Raw genomic sequence first — 17461 nt, 5'->3', positions numbered from 1 at the left:
TGCCTGTCACAGGCTGGCCAGGGATGCTGTTGCCTCACCAGCCTCCAATGCAGCTTGCAAGGAATCAAGGGGTCCCTGCTGCTCCATCCCTGACCTCGAGGGTCCCTCAGCCGTGTGACTGCCGTGACACGGCCCCGCTGTGCCCCTGCCTTGCCCCAGGGAGGGTGAGGCCGATGTGGCCGAGGCTGCTGGGCCCAGACAAAGCTCCATCCGCAGCACATCGCCTGAGGCCAGAGATTGGCTCCGGCTTTACGTCACCGAGGAGGAACGGCAGCATGAAGGGCTTTTTTTTTTTTTCCCCTTCATTTTAATTCTCTTGCAATCTCCGTCCAAAAATAACCCAATCTCCCTCCCCCAGGAATGCTCTGCATCAGAGCCTTGGCTCCCTCGCCCCCTGTGCATTAGCCTGGCAGCTGCTGAGCAAAGCCATTATCGATGTCACAGCGTAACCTTGGTTAAAAGCACGCCCGGGGAGGGCAGCGCTGCTGCATTGTTGTGGGTGCGGAGGGGCAGGGACAGATGGGAGCCCCCGGGTTTCCTCGGCCGGGCATTCCCCAGGGTATGGGCTGAGCATCCCCGTCCCTCCCCGCTGCCAGGGACACTTGGGGCTGCTGGCATCAGGGAATGCTGCTCCAGCTGGGGTGGCGCTGCTCCTTGGCGAGGTGACAGTCACCGTGCTGCCACCACGCTCTCTGAGCTGGCAGGGCCGTGCTCAGGCTCCCCTGAGCAGGACCTTGCCCTGCCCACACCTGATGCTGGAGGAAAACCTCGCAGGGGCCCGTTTCTTCCCCCACCGGAGCAGCTCAGCTCCCAGGGAGCAGGGGGGGGACTTTTCCCACCCAGCCCCGGGATTCTCCTAAGCTGTGCCTGCCTGCTCTGTGTGGGATGCAGCCCTGTGCACACCAGGGGCAGGTGGGGCAGCTGCCAGGTGATAGCCACAGGTTGTTGGGCGGCCAAGGGGTGAGCAGGGCACAGGCAGAATGAGTCCCCACAGACCCCCTGCCCAACGGGGTTGGGCTACCAGGGCTCCCCAAGACTTTCTGCATGTCCTCTGTGACAGAGCCAAGGGTCTCCAGTGGACTCCCAGTGCCTCAGCGCAGCACCCAGTCCCCCACCCACTCTGTGAGACATCACTGGGCTGGCCTGGCATGACAAGGGCAATGCTGTGGAGTGACCCAGAGAGGGTAGATGTCCCCAGGGCCGTGCCAGGTCACCTCATGTCCCAGCAGGGCTCAGATACCTCCATCCCAAGGGAGCAGGGGGCACTGTGGGGCTGCACCAGGGCAGGACCTGGCACTCAGAGCCAAGCCAGTGGCTTTGGGCCACCATCCCACAGCAGGGCATGCAGTGTACCCAGCCCTCACCCTGCCCTGCCTGCAGCCAGAGCATCTGCAAACTGATTTCAGACATTTAAAAATACAGAACAATTGTTATCAAGGTTATACTGAATGCTAGAGTTTCCCACGGAACTACTTTATCATGTTCAAAAATATTTAATCCCAGCAATTTTCACATTGTTCTTATAAAAACAGACATGTATGAAGGGAAATGAAATGCTTCGTACATTTTTTTTGGCACAATTTTTTTTTTCCTCTTTTTTTTTTTTTTTTTCCTTTTTAACCGTTACAAATTACAAACACACATTCGTTGTTTTGAAAGGAAAACCCCTAAAGCCCAGCTGTACACTGCAGAGCTGCACCAACCAAACCACCCCGAGCTCCCCCGGCCTCCTGCGCTCGCCATTGTTCTACAAGGACAAAAGAAGGACACCAGCAGCCAAGGACGTGGTGGTGGCTTCACTGCCCTCCCAGGGGCTGGCTGGGACACAGCAGGGACAGTGGTGGCCCTTTGGGGTCTGTGTCCCCACTGCTGTGTGGCTCTGGCAGGGGTGATGCAGTAAGGGAGTGATGGTGAGGGTGGGGCTGAGGGCGATTTCTGTCTGTTCTGCTCCCCACAGCACTCCTGTGCTGAAGCCTCCACACATCCCAGCTGCCTCTCCTTCCCAACAGCTCCACCTTCATCCCCTGCACAGCACAGCCCACCAGGGCCCCTCCTGCAGCAGGAGCCAGGGAGCCCAGCCCATCCTGCTTACCCTGAGATGCTGCCAGGGGCACAGAGCCACCCTTGGCTGGGTCGGGGTGATCCTGGCAGGGTGATGGGAAGTGCTGCTGGAGAGGAACAACGGGCACAGAGCAGAGGAACACAAGCTGGGAGCTCTGCTCACTCCAAGGTGGCTTCCAGGGTGACTTCCATTGCTCCCAGTGGCAGGGTGGCACTCTCCACAGGTTGGTGCTTCTCCACAGAGCATCACCCCAGATCCTGGCTGGCTGCCTCTCCACATCCAAAGCGAAGTGGGAAAAGAAAGCAGCACGTACCTCGTGTGTGCCAGGCTGTCCCTGAGCCCTGCAGCGAGGACAGTCCCTGGGCCAGTGCCGCCTGAGCCCCTCAGGAGCTGCAGGTGGGACCCTTGGGGGGACCCTGTGCTACCTCAGCTCCCAGCAATCAACCGCAGGCTCTTGCAATGGAGACATCTTTAATTTTTAACAACATCAGAACCGCAAAAAATCCCCCTGCGTGTGTGTGGGCAGTGCCGAGGGACGCTCCGCCATGGAGGGGGACATTCTGCCATGGAAGGGGACACAGCAGTGCCCCCGTGGTGCCCCCCTGGCCTCACCAGGACCCTGCTCTGCCCCGGCTCCAGCTGCTGCCTGTGCCCAGGGCTGGGCAGCACACCTATCGCAGTTTAAATAGAATAAATACAGTGAAGAAAACAGTAAAATCTTCAATAGAGAGGCAAAAGGAAATACAACAGCAGGTCCGGGGGTCCAACCAAACTCCAAGTGGTCTCTGGATTAGTTACTGAGGAAGTTCTATGAGAGCACATTAAGTTCGCTGCTGGAGACTCTCTTACCACTGTCCTTATATCGAAACCTCGTATTCTCGTGTTTCCTGCAAGCAAGGAAAAGCCAGTTGAGGGCAGCAGCTGCATTTCAGGATCGTCTCCCCATTCCCAGGCAGCAAGAGAGATCCTGGGTGTTGTTTTGTTCCCAGTGATGCCCTGGCAGCCAGGACCCCACAGCCCCCTGTGCCTCCCATCCCATTGTTCCCACAGAGCCTGGCTGGACTCATCCATGGCTGCCCAGTCACCCAAGCCCCTCAGGAATATCCCCAGGGAGGACAGGCAGGGCAGGACTCACCCCTGTCTCATAAATCGGGTTGTCAAACTCCGTTTCTACCGTGATCTGGCTGTAGGGGTGGGAGTACATGAGGGGCAGGCGGAGGCTGGAGTAGTACCGACACCTGCGGGGAGAGGCGGGGTCACTGGGGATTCCAGAACCGCATCCCTCCATCCCAGCTCCTCCCAGCGCCCCAGGGAGTGTGGCTGGGAGGGCGATGCTGGTCCTGTTGTGTGCCAGCCCCTGCAGCCCCACCTGGTGAGATAGATGTACGCTCCTCCCAGCAGCAGGGAGATGATCAGCACCGGGATGAAGATGGCCAGGGCCATGTTTCCCCCCTCAAGCGATGTCTCTGCAGCAGCTTCTGCTACTGAAAGGACAAGATCTATTGTGGTGGCATTTGCAGGCACCGAGTGATTCCCTCTCTGCCTCTCCCCCTCCTCCCAGGTTCCACCAGGATGCTGTGCCTCCAGGAAACCCTCATCACTCACCTTCCAGAGCGTGTTCAAAGCTGTCTTGGTTCACTGGAAGAGAGTTGGAGAGTTACTGGTCTGTAGCTGGGTTTGGCTGGGTGCTGGCAGCTGTTGCCTGCTGGGAAACCCAAACCTGGCATCTCCCACCCCGTTTGGTCCCAAACCATGCTGGGAACTCCCAGTGATGCAAGATGTGGCCAGGACTGAGCAGAGCCCAGACCCAGAGAAGATCCAGCTCATCTGAGTTCTGCTCCCAGCTGAGTCTGCAGACAGACCATGGTCCCGGGCTGGGGACAGAGGTGTTGGCTGTCCCCTTGTCCCCCTCCCCTTCCCTGTTACCTTTGCAGATGGGCAGGGGGCCGCTCCAGTGGGATGGCTGGCCCAGGATGCATTTGATGGTCACCTCCCCCATCAGCTCAAAGCCCTCGTAGCACATGAAGGTCAGGGACTCTCCTGGCAGGTAGAGGCGCTTGTACAGAATTTGGTACCCATTTTCTGGCAGCCCTGGGTTATCACAGGCCAGCGACTCCTCAGCTGAAAGGGAATGAAACACATCCAGGGTGAGTCCGAGGGACAGGAGGAGCCTGGGGGCAGTGAGGAAGCACACAAGCTCTCACTTCCCTCTGCTTCCAGAGGAAAGGATCTGCACCATCCCCTGGCTGCAGGAAAGTGCTACCCAAATCCTCAGAGAGAAGCTGGGCTGAGGGGGAGCAGGAGAGAGCACCCAGACTTACAGACACAGTGCGGGAGCCGTGAGGTCCAGATGGGAGTGCCGGTCTCACGGCTGTAGCAGGTGAGCAGGGAGCTGCCCTCCAGCACGAAGCCAGGGTTGCAGGTGTACTGGATGGTGGTGCCCACCAGCAGCACCGGGTCCGAGATGAGGCGGGTGGAGTGCTCCACCTCCCCTGGGTCCGTGCAGTACATGACTGGGGAGAGAGCAGGGCTGAGGGGAGCACCTTGGAGTGGGGACCTCTCAGAGCTGGGGGCATCTTGGAGCTGGGGGCCCCTCAGAGCTGGGGACACCTCGGAGCTTGGAGCCCCTTGGAGCAGGAACCCCTTGCAGCTGGGAGCCCCTCAGAGTGAGACCAGCACTGTCACAGGTTGTGGGACAGGGACAGCAGCCCCTTCCTGTGGGCACTTACTCTTTTCACAGAAGGGGGGGTCGCTGCTCCAGCTGAGGTCCCACTGGCAGGTGAGGGTGTCACTGCCCACGATGTCATAGCCCGGGTCACACTGGTAGGTGATCTTGGCCCCTCTCACCAGCTCTGTGTGTGATGTGGTCTTCCAGCCGTTCTGGATCTCGGGCAGGTCAGAGCAGGAGTCATTGCGGGACACCTCTGCAGCCAAGAGGGATTCTGGCTGAGCAGGACCCCTGGCACAGCCCTCCCCAGAGCCACCCCAGCTGGACACACAGCTCTTCCCAAGATCCTGTCCCTCCCCACAGCCCCACAAATGGCACAGCTGGACTGCAGGCAGCATCCCCTGGGCACAGGGAAGGGCAGCTGTGGGGGACAGGGGCTCTTTGCAGCCTCCCCAGCCCTGACCCTATAGGCAGAGAGAGGGCTGGGCTGGTGAAAATGGGGTCAGGATAACTTGGGAGCACCAGGCTCAGCTCCAGCTGTGGGTGCAGGAGAGAGGCCAGCACCACAGTCACTGCACAGCTGGTTTGCTCATGGGAGGATTTGTTCCCTGCCTCCCCCAGGCTGGTTTTCCCAGTGAGGGGTTGTGCCCTCCCCTCCCCAGCCCCGTGTGTTGCAGAGCACCGAGGAGGGCCCTGCAGCCTCTGGGTGCTCTGCATTGCAGCTCACTCTCTTTGTCGTAGCCAGGGCTGTCAGCAGTGCAAGGAAAACGTGCCTGGAGGAGTCTGGCACGGGGAGCAGGGTGGGGGAGAGGCAGCCATGGGGATGGAATGCCCCTCATAGCCCTTGTCCATGGCGTGGGCACCCACAGGCCCAGCCTGGCAGGCACAGCTGCCCCGAAGGACAATGGAACAGATGTCTCCAGGAGCTGCTCTGGAGCACAGAGATGGGGACATCCACCTCAGGAGCCCACCCAGGGTCTGGCTTCAGTGACCACCCCCGCCTGACAGGGTGTCTGTGGGAATCCTTCATCCCTGTTTCCAGCAATTTCTTCCCCCCAGGGCTAACAGGGACCAAACCTGCCTTGTTGCCAGCCTGGAGGAGGGGATACATACAGGGACACCCCAGAAGTGACTGGCACAGAGGGCTGGGGGTCCTGCAGAAGGTCCAGGGTGGGATAAGAAGGGGGTGCTGGTGCCACAGTGACTCTCCCTGCTTCCAGCCCCTGCACCTGGACATGCTGGGCTGGCTGTGTGTCACATCCTCACAACAGCACCCTGCTCCCCATACCTATGTAGTTCATGATGAATCCTTGCCCCTTCCCAAAGATGAGCCCAGCAGGGTCCGAGTGGAACTGGATGGTGAGGTCGGGGCTGGAGGAGTAGAGCTTCTGGGGGCCACTGCTGCCCACGTACTGCCCCAGGATGCGGGAGGAGAGCTCATCCCCGTCGTAGATGGTGAGGATGTCGCTGTTGGTGATGTTCAGGCTGAGAGGAGAGTTTGGTTAGATGTCAGAACTCAGTGCATCCCTCTGGGTGTCCAGAGTTGCCAAGGACCCCGCCGGGGGGCTTGGAGACCCTGGCATGCAGCCCAAAACACCTGCGGATTTGATTTTGACCCCTGGAGCAAGTTACCAGCTTTGTATGAGGACCTGAAAGTCACACAGGTTTGAATAGTGTAATAATAAAATTGTCACAGGGTGAATATGTAGATTTTAGGATTTTTGCTATGGGGGTTATGGGGACAAGATGGAGGAATCTGGGCATGTCTGGCCTTTCTTTCTTCTTCTTGTTCTCCATTTTCTGCAGTGATGTTGGCACTTTGGAATTGGTTTAGAGTAGAAGTGCACTGTCTAACATGCGTGATAGGTATTGGGAATTAAGTGTAAATATGTTGTACATAGTTTGTAGTATAAAAGGACAACACAGAGTGCCTGTGGCTGCCCTGCTGAGCAGATCTTGGCTGGACAGAAAGAAAATTTTATAGATAAGAATGAATAAACAACCTCAAGACCGAAAAGTGAAGAGTCCAGACTCGTTCTTCAGCCGCGTGGGCCGAAGCAGAGACATCCTGCACATGTCAGGGCAGCAATCATCAACAGCAACCCGCGAGTTAGAGAGCAGCGTGTGCCGGGAGCCCCAGACAGGACACAGCAGTGGGGGGCTCAAGGGACAGCCCGGTCACCTCCCTCCGGGTCACCTCCGTCCCTCCGGCTCCCGGGACCCCGCACCTGCAAGCGCCACTCCACAAGAGCCGCGCTTGTCCCCGCGGCCACCAGAGCGCAGTGGCGGCCCGCGGATGGCGGGGACAGCCGGGGACACCGGGCAGGGATGGCTGCAGCCTCCATCCACCCCGGGAATGCGGCTGCTCTGGAGCAGAAGGGGATGGGGGGGGGGGGGGGGCTCGCTGCTTTCCCCCCGCTCCAAGGACAATGCAGGGGATGGATGCACACGCCAGGCGACACAGCTCTGGTGTCGGGAGGGGTGCCCAGGGCTGGCAGAGTGGTTGAACAATCACATTGAACCCAAGGGTGGGCAGTGATACCCCTTCCCTGCTCGCTGTCCTGTCCTGTCCACACCCCAGCAAAGCTCCCCAGGGCTGGGAGCAGTGACACGGGAGGGACTGGGACAAGGACAAACCTCTTCCCCTTCCCTGTGGATGCTCCCAGCCACACAGGAGATGCCTGAGCTGATCCCCGAACATTTTATTAGGAATGTTCTTGGAGGGAGCCCAGCTAATCCCCATGGCAAGCTGACATTTGTAGTAAATCTCTGCTTTCTGTCAAACACGATTTTCTCGGTGACATTTATGCCTGATGACTTCAAATCACTTGGCCTGCAGTTCTGCTCAGTCCCAGCACCCACAGAGCTGGGAGAGGTGTGCTGGGAGCTCCCACTTGGGATTTTATGGGGAGCTTTAAAATCTTTATGACTCTAAGCCTCTACTTGAAACACATCCTCCTCTTGAAAACCCAAAATAGCATCAAAGGAGGCTCCTGCTGCAGCAGCAGCATTACCATGCCAAGAACTCTCAGCCTGGCATTGGATCCCGTTCCCCTCTGACCCCAGCATGTTCAGCCTGGCTTGCTGAGTGGCTCTGCTCCCTTGGTGCCTGTATTTCACATTCAGCCCAAAGATTGAGCTGTTTCCATCCCATGGATGCCTCCAGGCTCTCCTAACCCTGCATGACCCAGCTCCTGACGTGCTGGGTGTCACTCCAGAAGCACATGGCCACGTGCTGCTGTGGCAGCGCTCCCTGTGGAGAATTCCAAAGCTGTTGGAGCAGCAATTCACTGCTGCTGTGGGTTGTTTAATGGTGCTTTGAACTCAGGGAGCACCACTCAGTCCTGCCCAGGGTGCCAAGTGTATCAAAGGGGATTGTGGAAGCTCTGAGGGGGAGAACAGGGCATATCCCTGTGAGGGTGGTGAGGCCCTAGCACAGATTGCCTGGATATGCTGTGGCTGCCCTGATAGTGGAGCCCTGGAAAATGTTAAAGATAGACTCTGAAAATGTTAGGCTTTGTGTTTTCCCAGATCGCTGCACCTGCATAAGCAGTATGATAAATGATATAATTGTTAGATGTGATGATTGTTTAGTAATTAAATATAATTATTATATAATCATAAGAAGAATCATGAGAAACTATGTTGGAAATTTAAGGGGGGCTATGCTTGGCTGAAATCTATGTATACAATAGAACAATATAAGTTTAATAATTAACATGAAAGTTATGTAATGATAGAATATAAAATCATATTCATCTTGAATGTATAGTTGGAGTCAGATTTGGGTGGAAAATACCCCTGATTCCCAGAGCTCTTAATACAAAGCACCGACATAATCATTTTTGTGATTATGTGTTTCTGAACACTAACAGTCCCATCACTGGAAGTGTCCAAGGCCGGGTCAGAAGGGGCTTGGAGGAACTTGGGATAGTGGGAGGTGTCCCTGCCCATGGGAGATCAGCTCTAAGGTCCCTCCCACCCAAACTGTTCTGGGATTCTGTGATTCCATGGTGGAGGTGAGCAGAGCAGGACACTGCAGCAAAATGAGAGGAGCACATCTGGGGCAGACCCAGACACTGAGCCCCTGAGCTACTCACAGCTGGATGTCCAGGAAGAGCCTCTTCTCCTCGCCCACATGGATCCTCCAGATGCAATCCTCCCCCTCCGTGTAGGGCTCGGGCCAGTTGGGGGACAGGATCACCCCGGCCACAGCCGTCAGCTCCCCTCCACACGTGGCTGTGGGGACAAAGGGGTGTCAGGGCTCAGCGGGGACCCAGGGGAGTCAGTGCCCAGGGGCAGGGCTGACCTCGGCACAGCGGCTCCGTGTCGTTCCAGTAGGGGTCCCGCATGTTGATGCACTCGATGACAGCAGGGCCCTGCTCCAGGGAGTGCCCGGGGTCGCAGGTGAACTCCACGGTGGTGCCCAAGTTGTAGGTGGGGTCAGAGGTGGTGAAGTTCCCGTTCTGGATGTAGGGCTCGTAGCAGTGGCCCCGCTCAAAGGCTGGAAGAGATCCCTGTTAGCTGTAGGGACACGGAGCTGCTCCCTTCTCACTGAGCTTCCCCAGGCCCTGCTGGTGTCCCCATGAGAACCTGAGCCCTGCATCCCCGCCTGCATGAATGGCCTCTTCTAGGGAATGTTCTACAGGCAATTAGGACTAACAATTTACCCATTCTGAGCCACACAGGCCTCAGGAACAAAATGTAAACATTGATTATCTGCTGCTGTGGAATGGAACAGGTAGATCTGTGATTGCTCTCATGTGGTTGTTTCTAATTAATGGCCAATCACAGCCCAGCTGTCCAGACTGTCTCGGTCAGTCACAAGCCTTTGTTATCATTCCTTTTCTATTCTTAGTTAGCCTTCTGATGAAATCCTTTCTTCTATTCTTTTAGTATAGTTATAATATATTATATATAATAAAATAATAAAGCAGCCTTCTAATTTATAATATTTATTGTAATATATAATATATAATATATATAATATATATAATATATATAATATATTATATATATTATATATATTATATATTATAACATATAATAGATAATTTACTATACATGTTATATATAATATATTTATAATAAATATATAATAGAAATATATATTTATATATATTTGTATTTATTATATATAATAAATATATATTATATATTATATATTATATATCATATATTATAAATAATATATGTAAAATATATATGTAAATATATAAAAATAAATATATATATATTTATTATAATAAATCAGCCTTCTGAAACATGGGGTCAACATTCTTATCTCTTCCCTCATCCTAAAACCCCTGTGAACACCACCACAACCCACAGCTGGAGTCAGGGAGACACCAAAACACCGGATTTGCCCCATTCTGGCTGAGCCAGGCACCAGCCTGGGGCCCAGCACGGGGACACAGCACCTTCGAAGCGGATGTTGAAGGCGGTGGCGGCCGCAGGCTCCTCGGCGAGGAAGTCAATCCGGATGGAGGAGCCGTCACTGATGACACCCTCGAAGGGGACGCTGTCGGCGCGCAGCGAGTCGTAGAGCACGGCCGAGCGGTTGGTGTCCCCGCTGTACACCACCATCCTGCGGGGACAAGGGCCGTGGGACACAAGCACAGTGCCCTTCAGTCCCACCCGGGCACGAGGGGGGGAAGCTGGAGCAGCTGGGATAAACTGGGGGCTCCCAGGTTTTGGTGTATTTTGGGGTTTTCTCTCCGAAAGAGGCTGTCCGCATGAGAACCTGACCATGGAGAGGCTGGAGTGCGTTCAGGGATGGGAATTGAGCTGGGGATGGGGCTGGACCATCAGGAGCAGCTGGAAAGGGGCTCTGCGTGGACAAAAGGAGGCTCAGGGGGACCTTGTGGCTCTGCACAGCTCCCTGACAGAAGGGGACAGCCTGAAGGGGTCGGGCTGTGCTCCCAGGGAATAGGATGAGAGGAAATGGCTTGTGTCAGAGAAGGTTTAGACTGGATATCAAGGATATCAGGGAAAATTTCCTTCCCAAAAGGGCTGATAAGCATTGAAACAGGCAGCCAGGGGCAGTGGTGGAGTTCCCATCCCTGGAGGGGTTTAACAGCTGTGTTAATGTGGAGACATGGTTTAGTGGTGGCCTTAGCAGTGCTGGGAGACAATTGAACCCAGTGATCTCAGAGGGCTTTCCCAAGCCAAATAATTCAATTTTTTCTATATTTAGTGCCCAGCAATAGGCCCTGCTCCTCACCCCATGCAGAAGAAGCCCCCTGGGATCTCTCTGCAGTCCCAGGGATGTGAAGAAACAGCTCCTGGAGCCTCACCTGTCCTTCTCAGTCAGCAGGAGCTTCTCAAAGTGCAGGTGCAGCTTCTGTCCCGGGGGGGCCCCGATGGCCCAGACGCAGTACATGCTGCCAGACTGGTTCCCGCTGTAGCTGGGGGACAGCACGCGGCCGATGGTGGCATTGTGCACTGTCCCTCCACAGGGAGCTGCAACACAGCATGGCACGTGGCATTTGTGCTCCCAGGGCACAAACCTCTTGCCTGGGCTCTGCTTTGCTCTGTCTGTACATATTTATACTCACACACAGATACAAAATCTTAATTTCCCTTCACTTGCTGCGCAACGAGGGGACAGATTCTGCTGTTGCTGCCTGACCACCTGAGGCACTGCCCTCACCCCCTCCCTGTCGCCACATTTCTCTTCACAGGGAAAAGCAAGGCACAATTCTTCCCAAGAACATTCCTGGCTTTCACATTCTCTGAACCTCAGAGAAAGGAAAAACAATTCTTATCTCATTTGCTGCTCCTATGTTGTTCACAAGGGGAAAGCATTGTGGAAGATTATTCACCTGAAGGGAATTGATAATTGGATTCTGATGTGAGTGTTTTGATTCACTGACCAATTGGATCCAGGTGTGTGTGTTGGGACTGTGAGCTGACAGTCACGAGATGCTGTGCAGGGGAGTGCAGTTGAGTGCTTGGCAGATTCAGTTTAGATGCAATGTAATACAATATAGGATAATAAAGTAATCAATTAGCCTTCTGATAAGATGGAGTCCTCCTCATCATTTCTCCTGGACATCAGGCAAAAATACCACTGGTACATCCCAGGACCGCATTCATCTCATGAGGCAAAGACAGGGGCTCATGTTTCCCTCAGTGGGGCCCAGTTTCCCAGCACGGGGCTGGGATGTGCAGTACCTGAGCAGATGGGCTCGGGGCTGCTCCAGTGTGGCCGGGAAGCGTTGATGCAGGTCAGCATGCGGGGGCCCTGCAGCTCGTAGCCCAGGTGGCAGTGGAAGTGAGCGATGCCACCCGAGTGCAGATCCATCACCGTCACATCCCCAAAGTCAGGCCTCCGTGGGAAGTTGCAGCTCAGCATAAACACTGGAACAGGCACACATTGGGAGCTCAGGGCCCAGCTGCTCCCAGCCACCCTGTGGGGACGTGCTGGATGTGCCCACGTGTCACACAGAGCAGCGACAGAGCACCACCAACCCCCCAGTGCCGCCGCTTCCCCACCTGTTACTGCTCCTGCCCAGACCCAGTTTCTATTTTAAAAATAATTTGCTGGAACTCATTTATTTTTTAAAGCTCTTCGAGGTAAAAAATAGACTGGCAGTGTGAGTGTGTGCAGGAGGAGCTGCTGCATGGGGACAGAAACGGGGCAAGATGAGTGTGAGGGGCGCAGCCAGCACTGGGGTTGGGGACATCAGGGCACATTGAACCCTCTGCCCAGAGCACAACACCCACGGGCAGAGGGTGAAACAGGAGTGTGGCTGGTCTGTGGGGGCACAGCCTGCTGATTTGACCCTGCAGCCAAGCGGGACTGACCCCAAACCCCCTCCATTACCCACCCTGGTAGTGGAGCTGGAAGGTTCCCACCACGTCGTCCTGGAAGGTGCGGAAGTAGACGGAGATGGTGTTGGTGGGGCTGCGGATCACCTGGCCCTCCACCAGAAGGGTCTGGTTGGCCAAGACCACCAGGGCATCGCCGTCCACGCCACGGATGGACAGCACCTCCCCATCTGACAGGTTCACGCTCTTCACCTGCGGGAACAGAGTGGGGACCCCAGGGTCACATCCCAGCCCATCACACACACCCAGATCATCACACCAGCACAGTGCTGCCACAAAACCAGGGCATTCCTCAGGCTTTGGTGCTCACCACCCACCCCATGCACCAGGAAACCTCCCCAGAATCCCTCACCCCACTGAGGAGTGCTCGGGGAGCCACACAGCAAGTGCATCTAATGAGCAGTTCCAAAAGGCTTTAATTATTATTTGGAAATAGCTGAGCAGTAACCTCACATTTACATTTCACGTCCATTTAGCTTAATAAATGGGCTCATATTTCAGCAGAAAGATGCTCATCAGACCATTTGTTTCCCTGAGTGTGTGAGGCCCCGGGCTCTATATTTAGCACCAGCCCAGCCGTGATTGGGAGCGCTCCCGACGATGTTGTGACTGCAGGGATTTGTGGCTGCTGTCACTGCCGTGCCCACCTCCCCCTGGCACACGGGGCTGGGATGTGCCCTGCTCCAAGGGCACTGCATGGAGCCACCCCCAGCCTCAGCATCCTGAGCCTGCTCCTGAAGGAAATCCCTGGAAAAACTCGTTCCTGGCTGCAAAACTGGATTAACATCCCCAGTCTGGTTCAGAGCATGCCTGGGTTCACCCCAGCCCAGTTCAGAGCATGCCTGGGTTCACCCCAGCTCATGTTTCAATCCAAAAGGAGCTGATCTTGCCTTATTTTTCCAGCTGGGTCCTGGAAGGGAAAAGCATTTTCTGGAGCACAGGCCATGTGCAACTCTGACCCCCAGCCTGCCCTGGGTCATTTCTTCTTTTTTAGATATTGTCCCCAAAACGTGCCCCCCACCAGCATGGCCAGCACACACTGTGGCTGGTGGGATGGCTCAGATCTGATTATTAATAAATGGCATTGATTAAGTGTTATTTGGGTGAATTATTTGGAGTCCAGGGATCCAAGCGGGCTCCATATGATGCCAGCAATTTCCCCAGCTCCCACTGAGACAGAGCTCTGCGTCTCCAGCTGGGTCTGGATCCCTGCAAAGATTTTTCCAAGGTGTTTCTAACAGATTTTGTTCTGCTTGAAGCCAAACCTGTTCCCCAGCTGGGTCCTTCCAGAGCTGGTGACACAGAGCCAAATCACTGTGGGAAATTGGGAAGGGGATTTGGGGGAGCAGCTGGAGCAGGCAGAGCCCTGCAGAAGGGAGGAAGCTGGGGATCAGTGCTGGGTGTCACACACACACACACTCAGTTCCACCTCAGCGGAACCAGGGGAGCAGGGTGTCACAAGTGCCATTCCCTGTGCCAGCACCAGGCTGGCATTCCCAGAGGAGCCTGGAGTGAGCAGGGAGTGCAGACTCTGCCGTGGCCCCGTGCCAGGGAGCGTCAGCCCTGCGAGAGGGACCATATGTGCGAGCTCCTGCCAGGGGCTGGGAGCACGGGCTCTGACTTCAGTCGCTGCCTGCACCCACAGCAGCTCCTCCAGAGCCTTGGGAAGGCAGCAGGGATCCTCCAGTCAGGCTGCCAGCCTGGCTCACCCACTGGGAAAAAAACCTCTTCAGGGAAATTCTATCTCCTGCCAAGAAGATTCAAGAATTTTAAAAATAAATATAATTTCACCAAGGAGAGCTGGCTGCTCCCAGCTCCCAGGGCTGCCGTGGCACAGGCAGGGACACAGCTCTCCCTGGAATGCTGAGAGGGGTGTAGAGAGGGGCAGTGAGCTGAGCAGGGACCCTGAGCTCTCACACAGCCCAGGGCAGCTCCCAGCCTTTCCCAGACCGTGCCTGACATCCAGGCTTTGTGTCCTCCCTGCAGTGAGTGAGGGTCTGGCTCCAAAAGAAGTGTCCCCGTGTCCTCCTGCACTGCTCCCAGTGCCTGCAGGAGCAGTTTTGGAGTGCCACAGGCATTTCTGCCACCACCAGGCTGTCCCATTCCTGTCCCAGGGGATTCTCTCTGCTCCTGCAGAGCCTTTAATGAGACCTCCAGGGTAAGACGCAGCTACAGGAGCTGGGAATCCAATCCAAACCCCTCTGATGGGACCCCACACCCCACACCCCGGGTTATCCAGTGCCTTCCCTTTGGAATTCACCTCCTGCAGCACAGGGCACTGCCAGCTGCAGATGAGGCCATGCTCCACCAGCCCCGACCTGCTGTTGTGATTTAATTTGTCTGCAACGCTCCACAGCCTCGGCAAAGCAAAATGCAAAGCTTGGGGGGGGGTGGGTGGAGAGGCCAATTTTATGCTCCATTAAAACCTCAGCTCGCAACAGAGCGAGGTCAGGAGTGGTGTCACCTGATGGATTATGGACAGAGGCGAATTTACAGCAGAGCAGCCTCTCTTTAGCACCCTGTGGATCTGAGGAGACAGTTGCTGTGTCCAGTTACTTTTCCACTGCCGTGGAGAAGTGGCTGAGCTGCTCAGACTCCCAATGCTCAGCCTGCACCACTGCTGCTCCCAGGGCAACATTCCCACCAGGTCTGGCAGCCACGGTGGCCTTGGGGCCAGCCCCTGCCTGTGCCCACCATGGGGAGAGCAGGGACAACCCCACTGGAGCTCCTGCTCCTTTTAATGCACACTTTTAATTACACAAAGTGCGGGGATTTAAATTAGATGCAAATGGTGATATGGGGAAATCACGAGAAGAAAAGATTGCAAACAGCATGGAGACCCTGGGCTGGTTTCACCTGGACAGGGTTTGGAGTGGGCAGAGTCCCCAGCCCTGCTTGCAGCCTCACCAGGCTGAGGGATGCTCGTTTTGGGGGAGCTGACGGTGCAATATTCACATCAGCTTAGTTAGACCCCCTGCTCTGATGGGTGGGCATTTACTGGGCACCTGCCCCAGCCAGAGAAGGAACCTGGGCTGCCCTCCTGGGCATCCTGCACCTTCAGAGCCACCCAAACCCCTCCCTGACAATGGGGGGTGCAGAGGGCAGGGAGCTGGTGCCCCCATCCCACCCAGTGCCTCTTAACAACCTGCTGCCAGCGCCTCTTGGTTAAATTAATTGCGTGACATTTACAGAGTTTGATCATCACTGACATTCAGGATGTTCCAGCTCCCTCATTGAGTTCATTTATTACAAAGCCTCAGAAAAAAGATCTATTTTTTCCCCAGAAAGGGATATTTTATCAGGTGAATATGCCCAGGGCAGAGGTGCCCAAGGCTTGGCATCATTTGCTGCAGTGACCAGTTGTGGTATTCACGTTCTCTGGAAAAATCCCTTTGCCCAGGATTTTTCTCTTGAGAAGCTGAGAAGCCTCAGAGGAAAAGGAAAACAGTTATTATCTCTTTTGCTTCTCCTGTGTTTTGCTGCTTTGGAATTTGGTTGGAGATTGTTTATCTGTAGTGGTGTTTGCAGGGGTCCTAGGATGAGGGAAGAGACAAAAATCTTGACTCCATGTTTCATATTATTTTATGATATATATTATATTAAAATAAAATTATATATTAAAACTATACTAAAAGAATAGAAGAAAGGATTTTATCAGAAGCCTTGAAAGGAATAGAAAGGAATGGAATGATAATAAAATCTTGTGACTGCTCACAGCCTCAACAAAGGTGATTATCATTGGTCATCAAGTAAAAACAATTTCACAAGCTGGGTAAACAATTCTCCAAATCACATTCCAAAGCAGCAAAACATGGGGAAGCTGAAGTTTCTCAGCTTCTCAGGAGAAAAGATCCTAACAAAAGGATTTTCCATAAAATATGTCTGTAACATTTATCCAGCAGGTGATTGTTTCATTGAGTTTCTGATGTGAATTGTTTTAACTTATTGGCCAACTGGGGCCAAGCTGTGTCGAGACTCTGGAGAGAGTCAGGAGCTTTCATTATTATCTTTTTAGCATTGTGTAAATATCCTTTCGGGATTCTTTAGTATAGTATAGTATAGTTTGATATTTTAAATATAATGCATATATTAATATCATTAATTAATATGAATTATTATAATATCTTTACTTAATATTAATTAATAATTAATAATATTAATTATTACTAATTAATAGCATCATAAAATAATAAATTTGCCTTCTGAGAACGTGGAGTCAGATTTATCCTTCCTTCCTTCATCTGGGGGCAACAAATACAATACCCAGTGGGTCTGGCTGTGGGGACAGCCAAGGCAGGGGACACCCAGGGCAGAGGACACCCAAGGCAGGGTACACCCAGGGCAGGGCTCACCTGGAGCTCGACACCGTAGCCGGTGTAGACCGTGACGTTGTAGGTGCACTGCAGGTACCCGTGCAGGGGCAGGGGGGGATAATCCGTGGAGTCAATGTAGCCCTCAGGGTCGTGGAAGCTCATGCTGCAGAGCACTGAGGGGACACAAACAGGGTCACACCGAGGGCATTTCACTCCCACACCCCAAAACCCAGCAATCCCGGCCCCATCAGTGATCCCATGGAGTTACAGAGTCACCGAGTGGTTTGGGTTGGAAGGGACATTAAAGCGCAACCCCTGCCATGGGCTGGGACACCTTTCACTGAACCAGATTGCTCCAAGCTCCATCCAACCTGGCCTTGAACGCTTCCAGGGATCCAGGGGCAGCCACAGCTTCTCTGGCTCTCTGCCAGGGCCTCCCCACCCTTACAGGGAAGAATTTCTCCCCAAAATCCCATCTAACCCTTCCGTCTGGCAGTGGGAAGCCATTCCCCCTTTCCTGACACTCTATGCCTTGTCTAAATTCCCTCTCCAGCCCTCTTGAAGTCCCTTTAGGAACTAGAATGA

General features: G+C 54.3%; 1 protein-coding gene across 2 annotated transcripts in view; it reads right to left on the bottom strand.

Moving 5' to 3' along the window:
- Positions 1 to 1552: 1552 nt before the first annotated feature.
- SEZ6L (seizure related 6 homolog like) overlaps positions 1553 to 17461 on the bottom strand; it is a 42203-nt gene continuing 26294 nt past the window's right edge. The window contains exons 3-17 of one of the 2 annotated variants that reach the window (XM_059485401.1): positions 16916 to 17049; positions 12563 to 12755; positions 11907 to 12092; positions 11027 to 11192; positions 10151 to 10317; positions 9040 to 9234; positions 8831 to 8969; positions 6019 to 6215; positions 4792 to 4986; positions 4384 to 4575; positions 3989 to 4183; positions 3668 to 3700; positions 3432 to 3546; positions 3198 to 3300; positions 1553 to 2949 (exon numbers count right to left, since the gene is read on the bottom strand). In XM_059485401.1, coding sequence (XP_059341384.1) covers positions 2920 to 2949; positions 3198 to 3300; positions 3432 to 3546; positions 3668 to 3700; positions 3989 to 4183; positions 4384 to 4575; positions 4792 to 4986; positions 6019 to 6215; positions 8831 to 8969; positions 9040 to 9234; positions 10151 to 10317; positions 11027 to 11192; positions 11907 to 12092; positions 12563 to 12755; positions 16916 to 17049 — 2240 coding nt within the window. In that variant the 3' untranslated portion in view covers positions 1553 to 2919. The remainder of the gene's footprint in view (positions 2950 to 3197; positions 3301 to 3431; positions 3547 to 3667; positions 3701 to 3988; positions 4184 to 4383; positions 4576 to 4791; positions 4987 to 6018; positions 6216 to 8830; positions 8970 to 9039; positions 9235 to 10150; positions 10318 to 11026; positions 11193 to 11906; positions 12093 to 12562; positions 12756 to 16915; positions 17050 to 17461) is intronic. The other variant, XM_059485402.1, reaches the window with a different exon arrangement.

Source organism: Ammospiza nelsoni, chromosome 18, assembly GCF_027579445.1.
Source record: "Ammospiza nelsoni isolate bAmmNel1 chromosome 18, bAmmNel1.pri, whole genome shotgun sequence".
Taxonomy (NCBI): Eukaryota; Metazoa; Chordata; class Aves; order Passeriformes; family Passerellidae; genus Ammospiza; species Ammospiza nelsoni.
Note: the sequence above shows the minus strand (reverse complement) of the source record. Positions and strands in the feature narration are given on the sequence as shown.